The 15,706-nt window shown below is 34.0% G+C and overlaps 1 protein-coding gene across 1 annotated transcript in view; it reads left to right on the plus strand.

The window, feature by feature from the left end:
• The window catches only part of LOC132928788 (ell-associated factor Eaf-like), a 32,619-nt gene extending 17,833 nt beyond the window's left edge, over positions 1 to 14,786 (plus strand). The window contains exon 2 of the mRNA XM_060993667.1: positions 11,687 to 14,786. Within this exon, the coding sequence (XP_060849650.1) occupies positions 11,693 to 13,516 (1,824 nt within the window). The 5' untranslated portion in view covers positions 11,687 to 11,692 and the 3' untranslated portion in view covers positions 13,517 to 14,786. The remainder of the gene's footprint in view (positions 1 to 11,686) is intronic.
• The last annotated feature ends 920 nt before the right edge of the window (positions 14,787 to 15,706 follow it).

Raw genomic sequence — 15,706 nt, forward strand, 5'->3', positions numbered from 1 at the left:
TATCACTTTCATTTTTTGCAGTCGCCCTCATTTATTATAATATTCGAATAGATTGCATGTTTGTTGCAGTGAGGTGCACGCGTGCTCGCTTTAACATTTTTTTTTTAAAAGCAAATTGTACGGGTTTGTATCTGATAATATTCTGATCTACTATATAATAATATCATACGGTATTATACATTTATACACTATATTTTCCTATATCGTCGTGAATAAATTTGAAATTTAATTCTCGTGCTCGAACGGATCGTGACAATATTATTGGCGATAAATACTGCGCGTATTACATTACTACCATAAACGGCTAGGTTATATGGGGTGAAATTATCGAATTAAAATATTTAAAATACTTCGTAGGTAGGTACCTACATATTATTATAATTTGTGATAAATGCTAGTACACCAGTATATAGAGTAGTAGATTGCTTTCGTGTGAATATTATCGTTTGAAAATATATCATTAAAAAATCACACCAAATATTTAAAAGATTTCGAATGAAGCCCAATAATTATCATATGTTTATTCATACATTTTTGGTGCTTTAATATTGTATATTTTTATTTCACCTTTAGTGTAAATTGGAGAAAATTAGTTGTTTAGTTTAAAAGTGACTGCATGTATTTTATAAACACATCATTACCAAACCAGTTTTTTTATTATTTTTTTATTTTGGAACTAAAAAGTTTTATGCCTTTCCAGTTTTTTAGTTACGTTAATATTTAGTTTTTAGTGTTCATTTATTTGGTTTGCAATTAGTAAACAAAGTAAATATACTAATAATTAAATTAAATATCGTTGAATGTTATTATAGTATACTGATAAATTGATAAACTGTTGTTGTAAATATTATATGAAAAAAATAAACTGTGATAAAGTTTTTTTTATATATATACAATAATTTAATTATTCTTTGAATATTTTATTATAGTCAAATGAGTTATTCAAAATACAATGTTTTATCCAAAACTGAACATTATAATATATAATACTGTCGTTTGTAAAACGTAATTAAAAACAATTTGTTTTAGAGGTTTTTATATTTTAATAATATCATATTGAATATTTTAATGTTTAAAAAAATCATGAATACCTATATTGTCGTTGTACGTATGCCATTGATTATTTCAAACATTATTTTACAAAAAATTCAATATTTTTTCCTGTCAAACATTGAAAAATGTGACAAATCATCTTTTACAATCTAACTTTTGTACACAATTATTGGAAATTCCGTCTTTTTGGGAAACAATATTTATATTACTAAGGTTATTCTGTAGAACTGTATAAAAAAATCGAATGATAATTTGTTTTATAATGAAACAATACTATATTACCGAGCGGTATTCAATAACTCTTCGTGGATTTTTGTCTGCATTCGCGGACCGTTGTGTATTACTGGAAATACTGGTAATACCGTTTAATATACCTCTACAATAATTCCGTATACGGTGTTAAAAGCACGGTCATTCCATTTTCTAACGGTCTGAAATTCGTATATGTATATATAATGTATATATACATATTATATATTGTTTCATGTTTGTACAAGAAATTATTTTCAAAATAGTTTGGAAGATTTACATAATTTTATCAATCCTCTGTGTAACATTCTATTGTTTCCATTAATGGGGTCGGTATTCGTATTTCTAACATTAAAATATTAGCTTTTACTACATTTATGGTTATTAATGTTGATTTTCATTCTGGCAAAATATTTTAAACAAACATCACAATGCTATATGAATACGTGTCCCTACAGTGGATATGTGGATAATGAATATGTAGTGTTTATAATGTAATAGTACATCATTATGCAACTGGACATTTGTTTATAAACAATCATGTCTTATAGTTCATAAATATATATAAACATTATAAACACATATTTATTTATTTTTTTACTCTTAAAAGAAAATCATTAACTTCAAACAATATTTGTATAGGTTTTGGGCTTAGGCCTGTACTTATTAAAAATAAAATAAAATAAAATAATGTACTGGCAGATATTTAAAAAACTGTAACCTATAAGTAGAAATTTCAAAAAAGCGTAGTTGATTTAAAAAAAAAAATGAATTCATTATACCTACGTATATTAAATAGTACACGATATATTTTTAACTTAATACATTTAAATCGTGTTTAATGTATAAACTAACAAAACGCTCAAAATTAAAACCATTAATTATTGTGTTTTTATTTCAACCTGAAAAGTCATTCGGAGAGGATTTAAAATGGCGAAAAATTTGACAAACACCACATACGAAACCCAGACGAGACGAGACTTAGTCATCACACATTATATTGTCTGTTCATTACACGTACAATGCATTTATTGTCTGCGTTACAAATGAATCAAAAACATTTCTAGATCAACGTTTTCATAGTGGATTACAGTGAAACGTCTGAAAACGCAAAATGCATTATAGAATTGTATAATCTTTCATACATGCTGGACACATCATTCATACATTCTTGCTTTAACTTTCTGTCGTCGAATTAGACGTCGTAAAACAAGTGACTCGTCAGTGCGGATTCGTCTAAGGTTCATTTTTGCACTATGTATATATGTATTGCACAGTACTATCGAATAAAATCTGACAGAAAACGTAGTGCAGATAGTTGTATATTACTATAATTATTTTATTTTATTGTTTATTGTTTTAACAAGCGAAACCATTATTCTCGGCTCAAATTAGTTATTATATCTTGTTAACTAATACAATTAAAAACGTATTGTTTGTAATTCTATACATAAACTATTTTTAAATTATTACTATTTTTTTACCTACTAAAAATATTCTATTGTATGACGTATCATGGGCGTATCACTCGAACACGAGTTTTTTAGTACCCGATAACATCATGTGAATTTAATAATAATATATTAATTTCGCAAAATAAAACAGTAAGTAAAACTGCGTTAACTGCTTGCAAATTGTAGTGTTAACTTATGTTAACTATATAATCTGATGAATCAAGTATTTTCATTGTTGAGCATTGTTCTAACGATTTGCACAAAACAAAATGTAGGTAATGCTATAGTATATTATGGTATGTTATTACAGTATAGTCGCAGAAGCTACTGGATATTCGCTTTACCGCGAAAACGCTTGTCAGACACACAATATGCATCGCTTATAAGTAGGTCGTCTTATATATATATATATATGCACTATACGCGCTGCATTCGCTAGCGATTTTATTACGATAACAATTTGCAAATGCTATCGTATCTAATATCTGTGCGATATTGAATTATGTTTAGCGCGTTCTTTCAAATAAATAATATTATAATACGTGATGCGTTGTAACGACGAATATTGGGTGTCTAACGATTAACATGATATTATTACTTATGTCGGTGCAATTAATATTACCCATGTCTTTAGAAAACATAAAGATTATGATACGGTTTTAACGCACATAACGTCGCTCGTCTAACTGCTACGCATTTAAATTTATTTTACGCTCGATGTCTTCGCTGTTCAAACATTGTCTAGAAAAATGCATGTGTGTGTATTTGAACAAGTGGTATTTCGTTTCACATGAACACAATGCACGGATAATTTCAGATGAATTTAAAAAACGCACATGATATATATATAGGGAAACACTTTGTTTGTTTTTTCGACAAATGTTAATGGATTCAAGACTACGTATGGCAGCTATCTGTTCGCACAGCTTCGAAACGCCTTGTGTATACATATAGCGACCTGCAGCTGACCGACTTGAGCCAAAATTATGGGTTGCAACGGTGTTGGAGTGGGGGTGGGTGATAGCATCTTACACAAATGTACAGCGCATTTCAACTGTATACATATATTAAATGCATAAATATATGGTGCATAAATGTTCAACGATAGCCGTGATAAAAAATTAAATAATTTCAAAAGATATACGCATATAACTTAAATATTAGAATAGATAATATTAAGAATCCATTACACATATCATAAACAATAAATTAATGTGTATATAATTAAAAACAATATTTAAAAGTATTATTAAAATTATAATTATATTCTTCCATACTCGTATATTGTATATATTTATGGCTTTACTAATACCATAGCTGCCTTTCTCTCTCGACAAAACGAATATTATCTCTCTTGATGCACGAGTGGACATTATGAACACATACACACATACATACACACACAAACGCAGACACAAACACACATACACTACCGTCGACTGTTGTCATTGCAGAAAAAAAGTTCATTTTTTGATATGTCACTTGTAAAACTATGATAATAAACATTAATATACCGATGAGCTGTGAGTACTATGACACTGAATTCGATCACTCAAAACAATATATTCGAGATGTTAATGATAAATCGGTATTTCTGACTTCGGACTTGCATATGGTCGCACTTTAATTTTTCTATAAATTGCATTCGGAACATTATACAATATGGTCGGGGTCCGATCGTAAGCTGGACCTTGTGACTGTGACGACGGCGTTGTCTGAGCTGGAAATTCGACAACCGTGACTGTCTTCACTGTGACTGACATATACCTATACCTATACACTCTACAGCTATATAATAATAATAATAATAATAATAATACCTCATCGTCAGCACAAATGCGATTTTAATGACGTTATTTCGTTAACGCGCGTAGGTATATGTATATATATATACACACACACACACACGTCGTTTAGAAAGTGCATGTGCCGACCGATATCGTGCTCTAATATAATACATAATATAGTATATGGTATAAAGACGATAATGGGATCTGAGGGGAGCCGATGATACTCGACATATTGTGCACGAGTCGTCTTAACGATAAATCCGATTCTGCTACGGGAAGCTGGAGATTTTCCCGGTGTTATTCGTCGATTTTCGATGACACATTTTCTGTCTCACTACACTCGGACGTATCAACTATATAGTATATACATATTATATTTGGTTATAATTTGCAAGCGTTGAACTTCATCAGAGGTGAAGAATTCGGCACCTATACACATATCTCCCCCAATTAACGTATGTGCGTATTAAGGGGAGGGGGAGAAGGAAGAAATGATCGCCGACCGTGTAACTAGTTCAAGGTCGCGTTCGACAAATTCGGCGACGGATGATTGATACGGCCTACACTGCACGAATTGCTCCGGAAACGTTTGCTGTAGGTTAGGATTCCCGAACGATGTACAGACATCAACGACGACGACGAAGACGATTACACCTATAGTAATGATATTGTTTCCGGTCCGAAGAAAAGTAGAATCATTTCCTATTACGCGTACATAATTATTTAATATGCATATTATGCTCTCGACACGCAGCCCGTCTTGTATACAACGGGTGTTATGTTATATTCACAATAATATTATTGCTGTAGTAAATCTAATACGGCCGTATGTGGCTAGTAAAGTATATTGTGTTTGGATATAGTTAGTAGTTACAGTATAACATATTTTATATTACAAGTACACGCGCACAACGCCTTAGATGTAGTTGGTGATAACAGCCGTCTGAAAAAAACCGATACGTTTAATATTGTCGGCTTTGCGGACTACCCGCAAAGGTGGAAAAAAAAGCTCAGTATCGTTTCGATCGTAAAATATGTATTTACAGTCACGCCGCCGCCGCAGTAGTTATAAGTATGCCGAACTTTCACAACATACGCATATTTCTAATTTTTATTCATATTGCAAAAAATGCACATTGTTTTCTCTTTACCTATACGATTTGAACAACTATAAACAAACACTTGAAGTAAGTGTAATATTTATTGAGTACCGCGACAATATAATTTAAACTGTACTCGACAATATTGTACTGTTAGTTGTTCGAGTGAACTAGGTGTTTCGTGTACCTACTCAAAAATATTAATAATAATAGTATATACTTTAGATGCAGAAAATCTGATATCTACTCGTAATGCTGTGTCTGATCTTGATTAGATCATAGTCAAAGCGAGTAGACACGCCGAAATTATAGATAATGGGAATTAGGAATGCCCTTGTACAAGCTTATAGATCAAATGTATTCCTACAAATAAGATTAAATTTAAAGTATTTCATAAGTAAAATTAAATGGCTAAAATATTGCAACTTAAAATATTATAATTTTAAATATTTTTTTTTTTTTATAATGACTGAAAAAATATAATGAAATAACCAAGATGAAATAAATTATATATCTAAATAAAAAAAAACTCAGTGTAGGTATAAAGATATATTATTCATTGAACATGTCTATATATTTTATGTATTATTAACCCTACGTGGTTGAATATTATATGTGACCCAATGGCAAGTGTCCAAAGACAATCGAATAAAATATATGTAAATATTTTTCAAATTGAATAAATAACTTCTCAATAATTTATATTAAATAATTAATTCGCTATGACAAATATAATTAAAGTGACGTCTTCCAATCAAAAAAAATTCCTAAAAAATTAATTATATTTTTAAAAATAAAAATAAAACTTTAAGTGCTTATAGATTATATTCTTAATAATATAATATGATATATTTCATAAATTTTTATGAGCAAAACCATAAAATTATATATACATTATGAATATTAAATACATAAAACTCAGATTTTCGTTTACAGTCGTATGCAAAAAGCTATACATAAAAGCCGGAGGCGGGTAATATATAATACTATACACACGCGATTACGCAAATTTCACAATTCTGATGAATCCCTGCCGACAGGTTAGCTTATGTGTGGGCTCGGATGATTATTTATCTTTTTTTTTTTAACACTTTCTATTGCTTTTCATACAATTCACACTTCACGTTTTGTATACTTTTCAAATCTTCAGCTGCCTAATAAAACCTATTGTTAATATTGTTTACACGAATAATCGTTAAACGTGTAAGTTCCTTAAAACGTTCGTTATTTCGTATACGTGTTTATTTCTCCTTTAGTGCGAAATATTTTATTTTACTATTATTGCCGCCTTAAAAAAATCGCAGGAAATACCAGAAATATTAAAAACGTATAATATCCACGTACTCTGTACCTATGTATATGTGTACATCCACCGTTCAGAAATTGTGTCATCGTTTCCAGACGACTATGTCGTCACGACATAAATAAATTATTGTTTTTAAATCTTTGGTAAAACATCGAACATAACACGCGATAGTTGCAGTGCGTTGTAATTAATACGGGTTCTACACAATCGATCTGTCATTTCGACCCGATTCTGGTGATAATATTACGGTTGCCTATAATGCATCTGTACTGGTTTACGGTGTATAATTATTATTCAGATGGCGTAACATGGTGGGCGATGAACAATTACGACTAATTACGCGTGTTTGTACATGGCGACGAAATTACAACACACATAAGCCATTTATAGAGCGTTTGTGAGCATATTGCTCGGAAAAAAAAAATTAAAAATTAAATAAGAGCAATTTAAGAACCTTCGGACTATATGTGTGTGACGATTTCGTGAGCACTGTGTTCACGGGTCATTTATTACTTAAAATAATAAAAGTGAAAAAATAAAATTAAAATAAAACGAGAACACAGCCATTACGTATTGTATAACGTCACTCTGAAGACATTTATTTCGTTGATGACACGACGAAAGCGGATGGATCACGACGCAAGAAGTATATATACGCGAGAAGAAGATATAGCCGTGTCGCAATCCCGTCGACTTAATACAGTTTATAATAGGTGGTCGATATATAACAAGCGACGACGAAAGTGATTTCGTGAAAAACGAACAATATTATTATGCTCGAGAATCGTTTAGCATGGTAAATATTATTATGTATAAGTGTATTGTAGCCGGTAAAATTCGATCGCCACGGAACTCATTCAGTCGATGTTTTCGAATTTGTTTACATTCACCATAATTCTTTGTATTACTTTAAACCTATGTATATATATATATATTTGTGTGTGTGTGTTCGCCAGGTACGGGAATAATATTATAATGATATGCGTGTTATAATATCAATAATCTCACTATATTATATTATCGATGTATTTGAAAACCTTATTTTATTATTCACTGTGTACACTTGAAATTGTTGCGAACTCTGTGCAGTGTGCGCATTATGTATAAATATATACGCGTTTAGTTTTATACAAATTGTACTCCGCGGCGAACGATCGGTTTATGATGCAGTTAAAATGTTATCGGTCGATAAATTACAATTTTCCACTGACAGTTTTTTTTTATTAGTCCTATATAGCTATATATATATATATAAGTATACACCATATATACACGTCTTTGAAACGAGGAATGTTCTTAATCTGGTTTGACTGATTTCGATCGTTCTTAATATTCCGGAGAGGCCTGCTATAGACTGGAAGATTGCGATTCCATGCCAACATTTATCGTTAAATAAACAGTGATAACCGATTAAAATGTGATCACAAGCGTTATCTTTAAAAGTAGCGTACGACCTCCATCGGTGTTCCGAAATGAATCGTTAGGAAGCGTTATTGACAAATGATGATGAGTTTTGAACAATCGGTATAGGTACGTGATTCCTTCTGTATCGTTTGTTTGGTGATATACCTTTTGATCTCCACCATCAGTGCGTTTTCGTACACCAGCTGACTACGGTCCGATTCTTCAAAGCGCAAATGGAGAAATCGTTTTAAAATGTATATAATATAATAATAAAATTATCTCGATAGATGGTCTTAAGTCAGATAATATGGTTTACTTCATATGTACAATTTAGTAGTTAAATATTTCTACACTCGTACTTTTAGGTACACACTAGACCACGAACACCGCAAAACATTGCTTATCGAGGCCTCAAAAGCATATATTGTTCGTCGATAGAAACCTGCGGCTGATGCATTTTTGTCTGCATACTGCAGCGGGCACACTGTACATTCGTAGGACTTTCTCCAGTTTTTCGCACGCAAATAGTTGATTCCCCTTCGCATTCCTAAGTGTTATCGAAAACGAAGTGTTTAGACCTATATCATAATGTCTTTTATCCGCCTTCAAGTCGTTTATGAAATATCAGAGCTCCTCATCGTTGTTGTACTAATAGTTTCCTTAGAAAATGAAATGAGAATAAAAGCATATTATATTAATAAAATACCTAGAAAGCAAGTATCGCAATATACAGTTGTAAAATGCCACGTTTTCTTCAACATCGTTTCGGATGACGTCAGATTTTTATAAATTCGGTAGGTATAACGGGTGTATAAATACTGATCGGAGACTTGAACGAACGTGTTAAACGCAAGACAATTAAATATATACGAAATTACAATCGTGGACATCGTCAGTCGAATTAACGTGTGAACGTGTGTAATATAATATGCTCCTCGATAAAAAAAAAATCTATGGCTTACTTTTGGTCACACCTACAAATAAACGGGCATAGAAAGAGAAAGAGTGACATAGTGAGACAGACAGAGAATGATGGTAGGTAGATTCATGCATTATTATTTTATTTTTTTTTTTGTAACGGCGTTACATAACGTTCCAGTTTTCCAGTTTAAACTGTAATTAAATTGTCTGGTCAGCAAGTATTTCGAAACACGTTTTTTTTTTTTTTTAATCTATTGAACAAACAGAAAAGAATCGTCCGACTAATACAAATAAAAATGTCAACCGGAAAGGAAGATGTACGCGAATACCGAAATGGATTACCACCGCGATGTTTACTCGTGTTGTGACCTACCATCGAAATGCTGTTATTGCCGTGTATGGAGACTTAATGGGTTTACTATACGTCCGAGTCAATACCGTTGCTTTGATCCAGGTCCGACTAACTGTCTGCCGGATAATATGATCTATTTTCAAACGTGACTATTTCCGATAAGTACATATGTACTCGTCCGATGATTTGCTGTTCATATCGTTCAGACGTCATTATATGTGTCAATATACAAATATATTAAAACCTATAAATAGGTAGTTATTAAATTTATCGCGAACAATTACCTTTATATAATATCATAAAAATTCAATATACAAAACTATAAATTCGTTTAAATTTGAATGTAACAGAATATCTATTACATAATTAAGTATTATTTCTATTATTAAAGAAATAACTACAGATAAACATAAGCAATTATATGAAAATCAAACGAAAATTAAATTATAAATATTCATTTAATTGCTGTTTTGTTGATTATAAAATATGAGTAGTTATTTGTCAGATTTTTTACTTGAATAATTTTTGTTTCAATTGATATGACTGCATGGAATTATTTTAAAATTACTCAAGATATAAGTATTAAATAAAATATATATATATATTATTTTAGATATCGATAAACTTGCTAACATTTTAATTAAAAATCGAAACTAAAATGTTTTATGCATTAAAAAACTAAATTAAAATATTTATATAATTATATATGTCAATCATAAGATTACTTATACATTTATCGTTAATTTAATTATTTATTTAATTTAAAAAAGCATTCAATACTTTTAATTAGTTTATACATTAGTAGAAGTTAGTTTTTTTCTCTACATTTTAGGCATTTAGATCGTAATACTTCGTACTCATTGCTCGTACACTTTAAACTCGTGTGCCTACTTATAAATTATACGTACAACTCATCTATAATGATTTAAAGTGCAACATAGGGAATTTGAAAAATGTATAAATCGGTAGAAACCACTGTCAGTATACATTTCTTACAAATTACTCTATGCTGTTCTGGGTCACTGGAAAACAGTGCCAGTTTCCAGTTTCCATACCCTTCGCAGATACAAGGAGAACCCCTCCCGACAAAACCAACGGTTATCTGTGGGTCGTTGTACGTTTCACGGTTCTATTCGCTGGCGGGGCACTTTCTTACCGATCAATCACCACCCGAAGGTTATTTACATATATTCTCCGCCCAATGACACATTCTCTTTTATTATTGCCGACTATAGAATACACCTAAACCGCTTAAAATTAATTGTACTATAAGTAAATCTTCATCAAATTAACATTAGGTGTCGACTACAAACGTAACTTATTGTCACTGTGAACAAATAATAATTAAACCACATTATTTCTATTATTATAAGTGTTAGAATTTTGAAATTTTAATATAATAGTTTAATTCTTAAAGAAAATATTCATATATTACATTTGTTAATAAATATTAACTTCAGAGCTAAATATAAGAAGGGTAATCAATAAACCCGTTATGATAAAATAAATGGAAAAATATTAAAAACATAATATTATATATCATAATAGGTACAATGTGATTTTTTACTTGAATAAAATTCATTTTTTTTTTATATTAACGTAAATATATATCTTACATAATGTACAGTTTAAAAATTATATAACGATTTTTTTAATTTATGGTTTTTTAATATTTTAATTGTTATACCTTTTTTCATTTTTTGAATGAAAATATATATTTTTAAATTCATATTTTGGAGTAGAATATGTAAGTAAAAACTGTTGTTTTGTTTACTGGAAATTATGTAAGAAACATATTTTTAAAAACATAAATATATTTTGAAATATTGAGTGTTCGACGATAAAATAATCGAATAAAAACATACAGGGTACTTATATCGAGAGGCTAAAAAAAAAAAAACGTTTCTACAGTATTTTTATGATAACGTTTTCAACGTATATCGCATATCATTGATTAAAAATCAACAATTACATAGTAGCCGATACTATATAATATAGTTGGTATATATTATAATATTACGATTGTATGTACTGATGACGGTATTCTGTGGTTTCAGGTGACGATGAGCGCGACGACAACGACAACGACGGCTGACTGTGAGCTGCTGGGTCGGGGGCCCGTTCAAGGATCCGCCGACTCGGACAGCCTGGCCACGCTGGTCAGGCAGCTGTGCAAGAAGCAGCAACAGCGCGGCCGGTTACCGGGACGGCGTTGCACGGTGTCATGCAGCCGGGACGTCGGACTGGAGATCGTGCCGTACCAGAGGAAGCGGCCGGACGACGAGGGTTTCGAGTCGGACGAGGACTTGGCGTCGCTCGGATCGTACGATGATCCCGCCAAGAGGAAAACGGGAACGCTGGCGGCCGTGTCGGCGGCGGCGGGTGCGGCGTCGGACAGCGCCAACAGCAGCGGCGTTTCGGAGGACAGCGACGACGCTGACGCCGCTTCGCTGAGGGGCGGACAGGCGCCGGTCGTGGTCGCCGCGGAGACGGCCGACGGATCTGGTCGCGAGGCGTACGGGCTGAACGACGTGGCGTTCTGTCACACGGACGCGGCCGCACTGCCCGGCATCGCAGTGTGGGTGATCAAGACCAGGAGGACGCCGTCCGCGGGCCTGGAGGCCATCGTGGTCCGGAGCCGGGACAACAGGCTGCAGGACGTGTGTCGGGCGTACCAGGAGCACAGCAGGCGCATGAAGTTGGAGCCGAAGCCTTGGGCGGGCCACGGGAACAGCGGTGGTGGACCGTTGTCGTCGCAAAGGCGCAAAATCGGCGTCGGCGTCGGTGCCGCAAGCAACAACATAGCGCTGACGGCGATGCCCGAAGTAAACCGATTCAACCTGGTGCAGCGGACCGACACCGACGGGGTGACGCACATCGAAGTCACCGCGGGACCCGTAGTGGCTGCGGCCAATTCCACCTCCAGGGACTCGTCTCAGTCGAGCATCATAAGCATAAGCACGCCCGAATCGCCGAGGCCGACCGCTAAAGACCGATCTTATGGGGACGAGGACGACCGAGACCGAGACGACGGCGACGGTGGCATTGAGCCGCCCCCGCAGAGACCGGAAAGGAGGAAATACAAAGTGAAATCGGACGGCGGTGACGGGACCAACGAAGACTACAGGCGGCAACAAAAGGTGGTCAGGGGCCAGTTCATCAGGGTCAATGTCAACCATTGCGCCGTGTTGCCGCCGGCCAGTCCGGAACCGGAAAGGAAGTCTGGTCAGGAATCGCCGGCAAAATCTACCACCGGCGCGTCGCCAACGGCCGTCGTATCGGACCGGCTGTGGTCGACGGCCGATTACGATCGACTGGACGGCCGGTACGAACAACACAGACGGTCTAGCAACAGTCGGACCCGGAGCAGGAGTACGGGACCGGGTCGCCGACAACAGCATCCGCTGCAGCTGACCGCGGTCCAGCCGTCGCATCCTCCGCCAGTGGCGTTCAGTCGATACCCGAACGTCGAGCAGCAGCAGCAGCAGCCGTCGTCGTTCGGCAACCGGTTTTTCGGCAAACTCCGCGAAATAACTTCCGGCAATCAGTCACCGCCGCTCCAAGACTTGCAGCCCGTGGCTTTCCGGCGACGCAACAGCGTCGGCGAATCTGTCACCGCCAACTTCTATCAATACTTTAGCCATCAACACCACCACCAACACCATCAACACGGCCAATACCAGCAACAGCAGCAACAGCACCAGCTCTACCAGCAGCAGCTTCAGCTCCAGCAACAGCAGCAGCAGCAGAGGCAACAGGCCAAAAACGGCGGACATCTCAAGTCGGTGATCAAAAAGAACAACAAGAGCCAACTCTATCAACATACCTACGACGAACCCAAAAAGGTCACGTTCAGCGCCTACGCCACTGTTCAAGTTGTCGATTGACTGTAGGCGCCCCCCCCCCCATACATTCGTTGTACCATATACAAAGTTTACTTGTGTTATTTAACGTCAGTCGTCGTCGTGTTACCAATAGATTTAACCGGTCACGCTGACCGCCTGTCGGGCAATAGGGCGTAGTATATTATATAAATTACCAAAATATTGCTCAAATTCACTTACATTGTGTTTCTGTTTTGCACTTAAAGATCGCAATACGATGTGATCGACATTGACTGTGGAGCGATTCGATTTATGAAATTGCCAAACGATAAACGTCCTATGTTTAACGTTCTAACGATTTCAAACTACCTATTCGTCGTCTAGTCGACAGTTTATTTCGCCTCGTTTTCATTTTAATAACGAAAAAAATCGCAGCACCGCAACATACATATTTCGTTCCAAATCTCGTTTTTTCCCCCGTCAAAAGTCAATCATCAAATCAAAATCTAATAAATCGTTATGGTTGCACGTCACATTGGTCATTGTATTAAGAGGTCAAGTTCGTGTCTTCGTCGTCGAAGGCATCTGTAAACTGGGCCCCTAACACGACACTGTATTCATCGTTAAATTACTCTATTTCCTCTTTACGTGGGAATTCTTTGATTGTTTCATCGTTTTATCTTCGGCCGGAAGATAGTAAACGGACGGAAACGACATTAAAATACGACGCATGTTTATTTTAATACAGTGGACGGTAAACCTATATAATATACATATTATATAGTGTATAATATACCTACACTATTGAATATTACGTCATTGTTGTTCTAGTTTTGAGAATGTGATCGATCAATTATTATTATTATTCTATTATATATTTTTATCAACGAGCCATTCACGAATATTACGCCCTCTTACCCGTTACGCGTTCGCGTTATATTCTAGTAAAGCTATTCACTATTCAGATTGTTGCTCATTAAACGAAATATTAATATATTATTTTATATAATTATTACCTATTTAATATGTCATTGCTGGCGCGCATATTATTGAATTGTACATTAAGTTAACTTATACACACAACATTTTAATTGTAGACAATAAGAGTATAACTTAATTTTCTTATTATATCTATCAGTTACGTATTTTTTTTTCTGTATAACATAGAGAAGACTACACCGCTGCAACCGTAGATAGGTATTTGCATGTGTTTTTTTTTTTGGGACCGATATTGTTTGTATTTTTATTTATAAAATTTAATGTGCATGTATAGTTATGCCGTGTAAATACAAAATAATATATACATAAACATTATACCAGTCATTACAACATATTTATATACATTTTTATTTTTTTTATTACATTTTTGGTGTGGGTACGACCAGCAACCCAACACCAAGTACCTATTATTCTCTTCCTTTTCAAGTTTCTTTTCCTTATAAGAAGTCATGTGAACCACGTATGGTGATAAACAATGTCGATCTGTCAACAACCGGATTATTACATCAACCGACCTGTATCTATGTGCTATACACTGGTTCACATACGATATATTCGTAAACCAAGATTGTAAAAAATAAATGCAGATTTCGTAACCAGATAGTCTGAAAATTTATTATAAGTAACGCGTATTGCGTACTGCTTGATAAATTAATCCAGGAAGACTTCTTAAGTAAAAACGACGATACATTTCTACTTTCTGTTCCTGTAATATAATATATCACGTTGTGTTACATTTGGTTTTTAAATTGAGGGTAAATATTATAATATAAACAATAAGATTTTTGCTGAAAATTTTATAATTATTCTAATCAATCAAATAAAAATAACATAACACTTTAACAAGAATCTGAATTGCCTTATATTATGTAGCACTCAAGTGAAAAAGCAATTAATAATATGAATTATGATTTATAAAAAACTTGACAATTTAATAGATAAAAAAAAACAAATTAATGAACAAAAATAATAATGAAATATTACATTTTTAATTTTATAACACACGCGTTAATCCGGTTTTGTTTTTATAGTGTTTATAGTTTAGTGGTTTATGACGAAATGTAACATAGTTTCAAAATTAATAAGTAATAAGAGTTCAATTGGTACGATATAATGAACGGTTTAATAATTATTTACTAGGTAATAATAAAAAAATCCGTCATCGTATAAACCTACTTATGATTTGTCCTTTTAAATCATGTACTTTAAGTTGCAGATTATTTATTCTTTAAATAGATTAATAGTTTATAAGTC

This window comes from Rhopalosiphum padi, chromosome 1 (genome assembly GCF_020882245.1).
Source record: "Rhopalosiphum padi isolate XX-2018 chromosome 1, ASM2088224v1, whole genome shotgun sequence".
Classification (NCBI taxonomy): domain Eukaryota; kingdom Metazoa; phylum Arthropoda; class Insecta; order Hemiptera; family Aphididae; genus Rhopalosiphum; species Rhopalosiphum padi.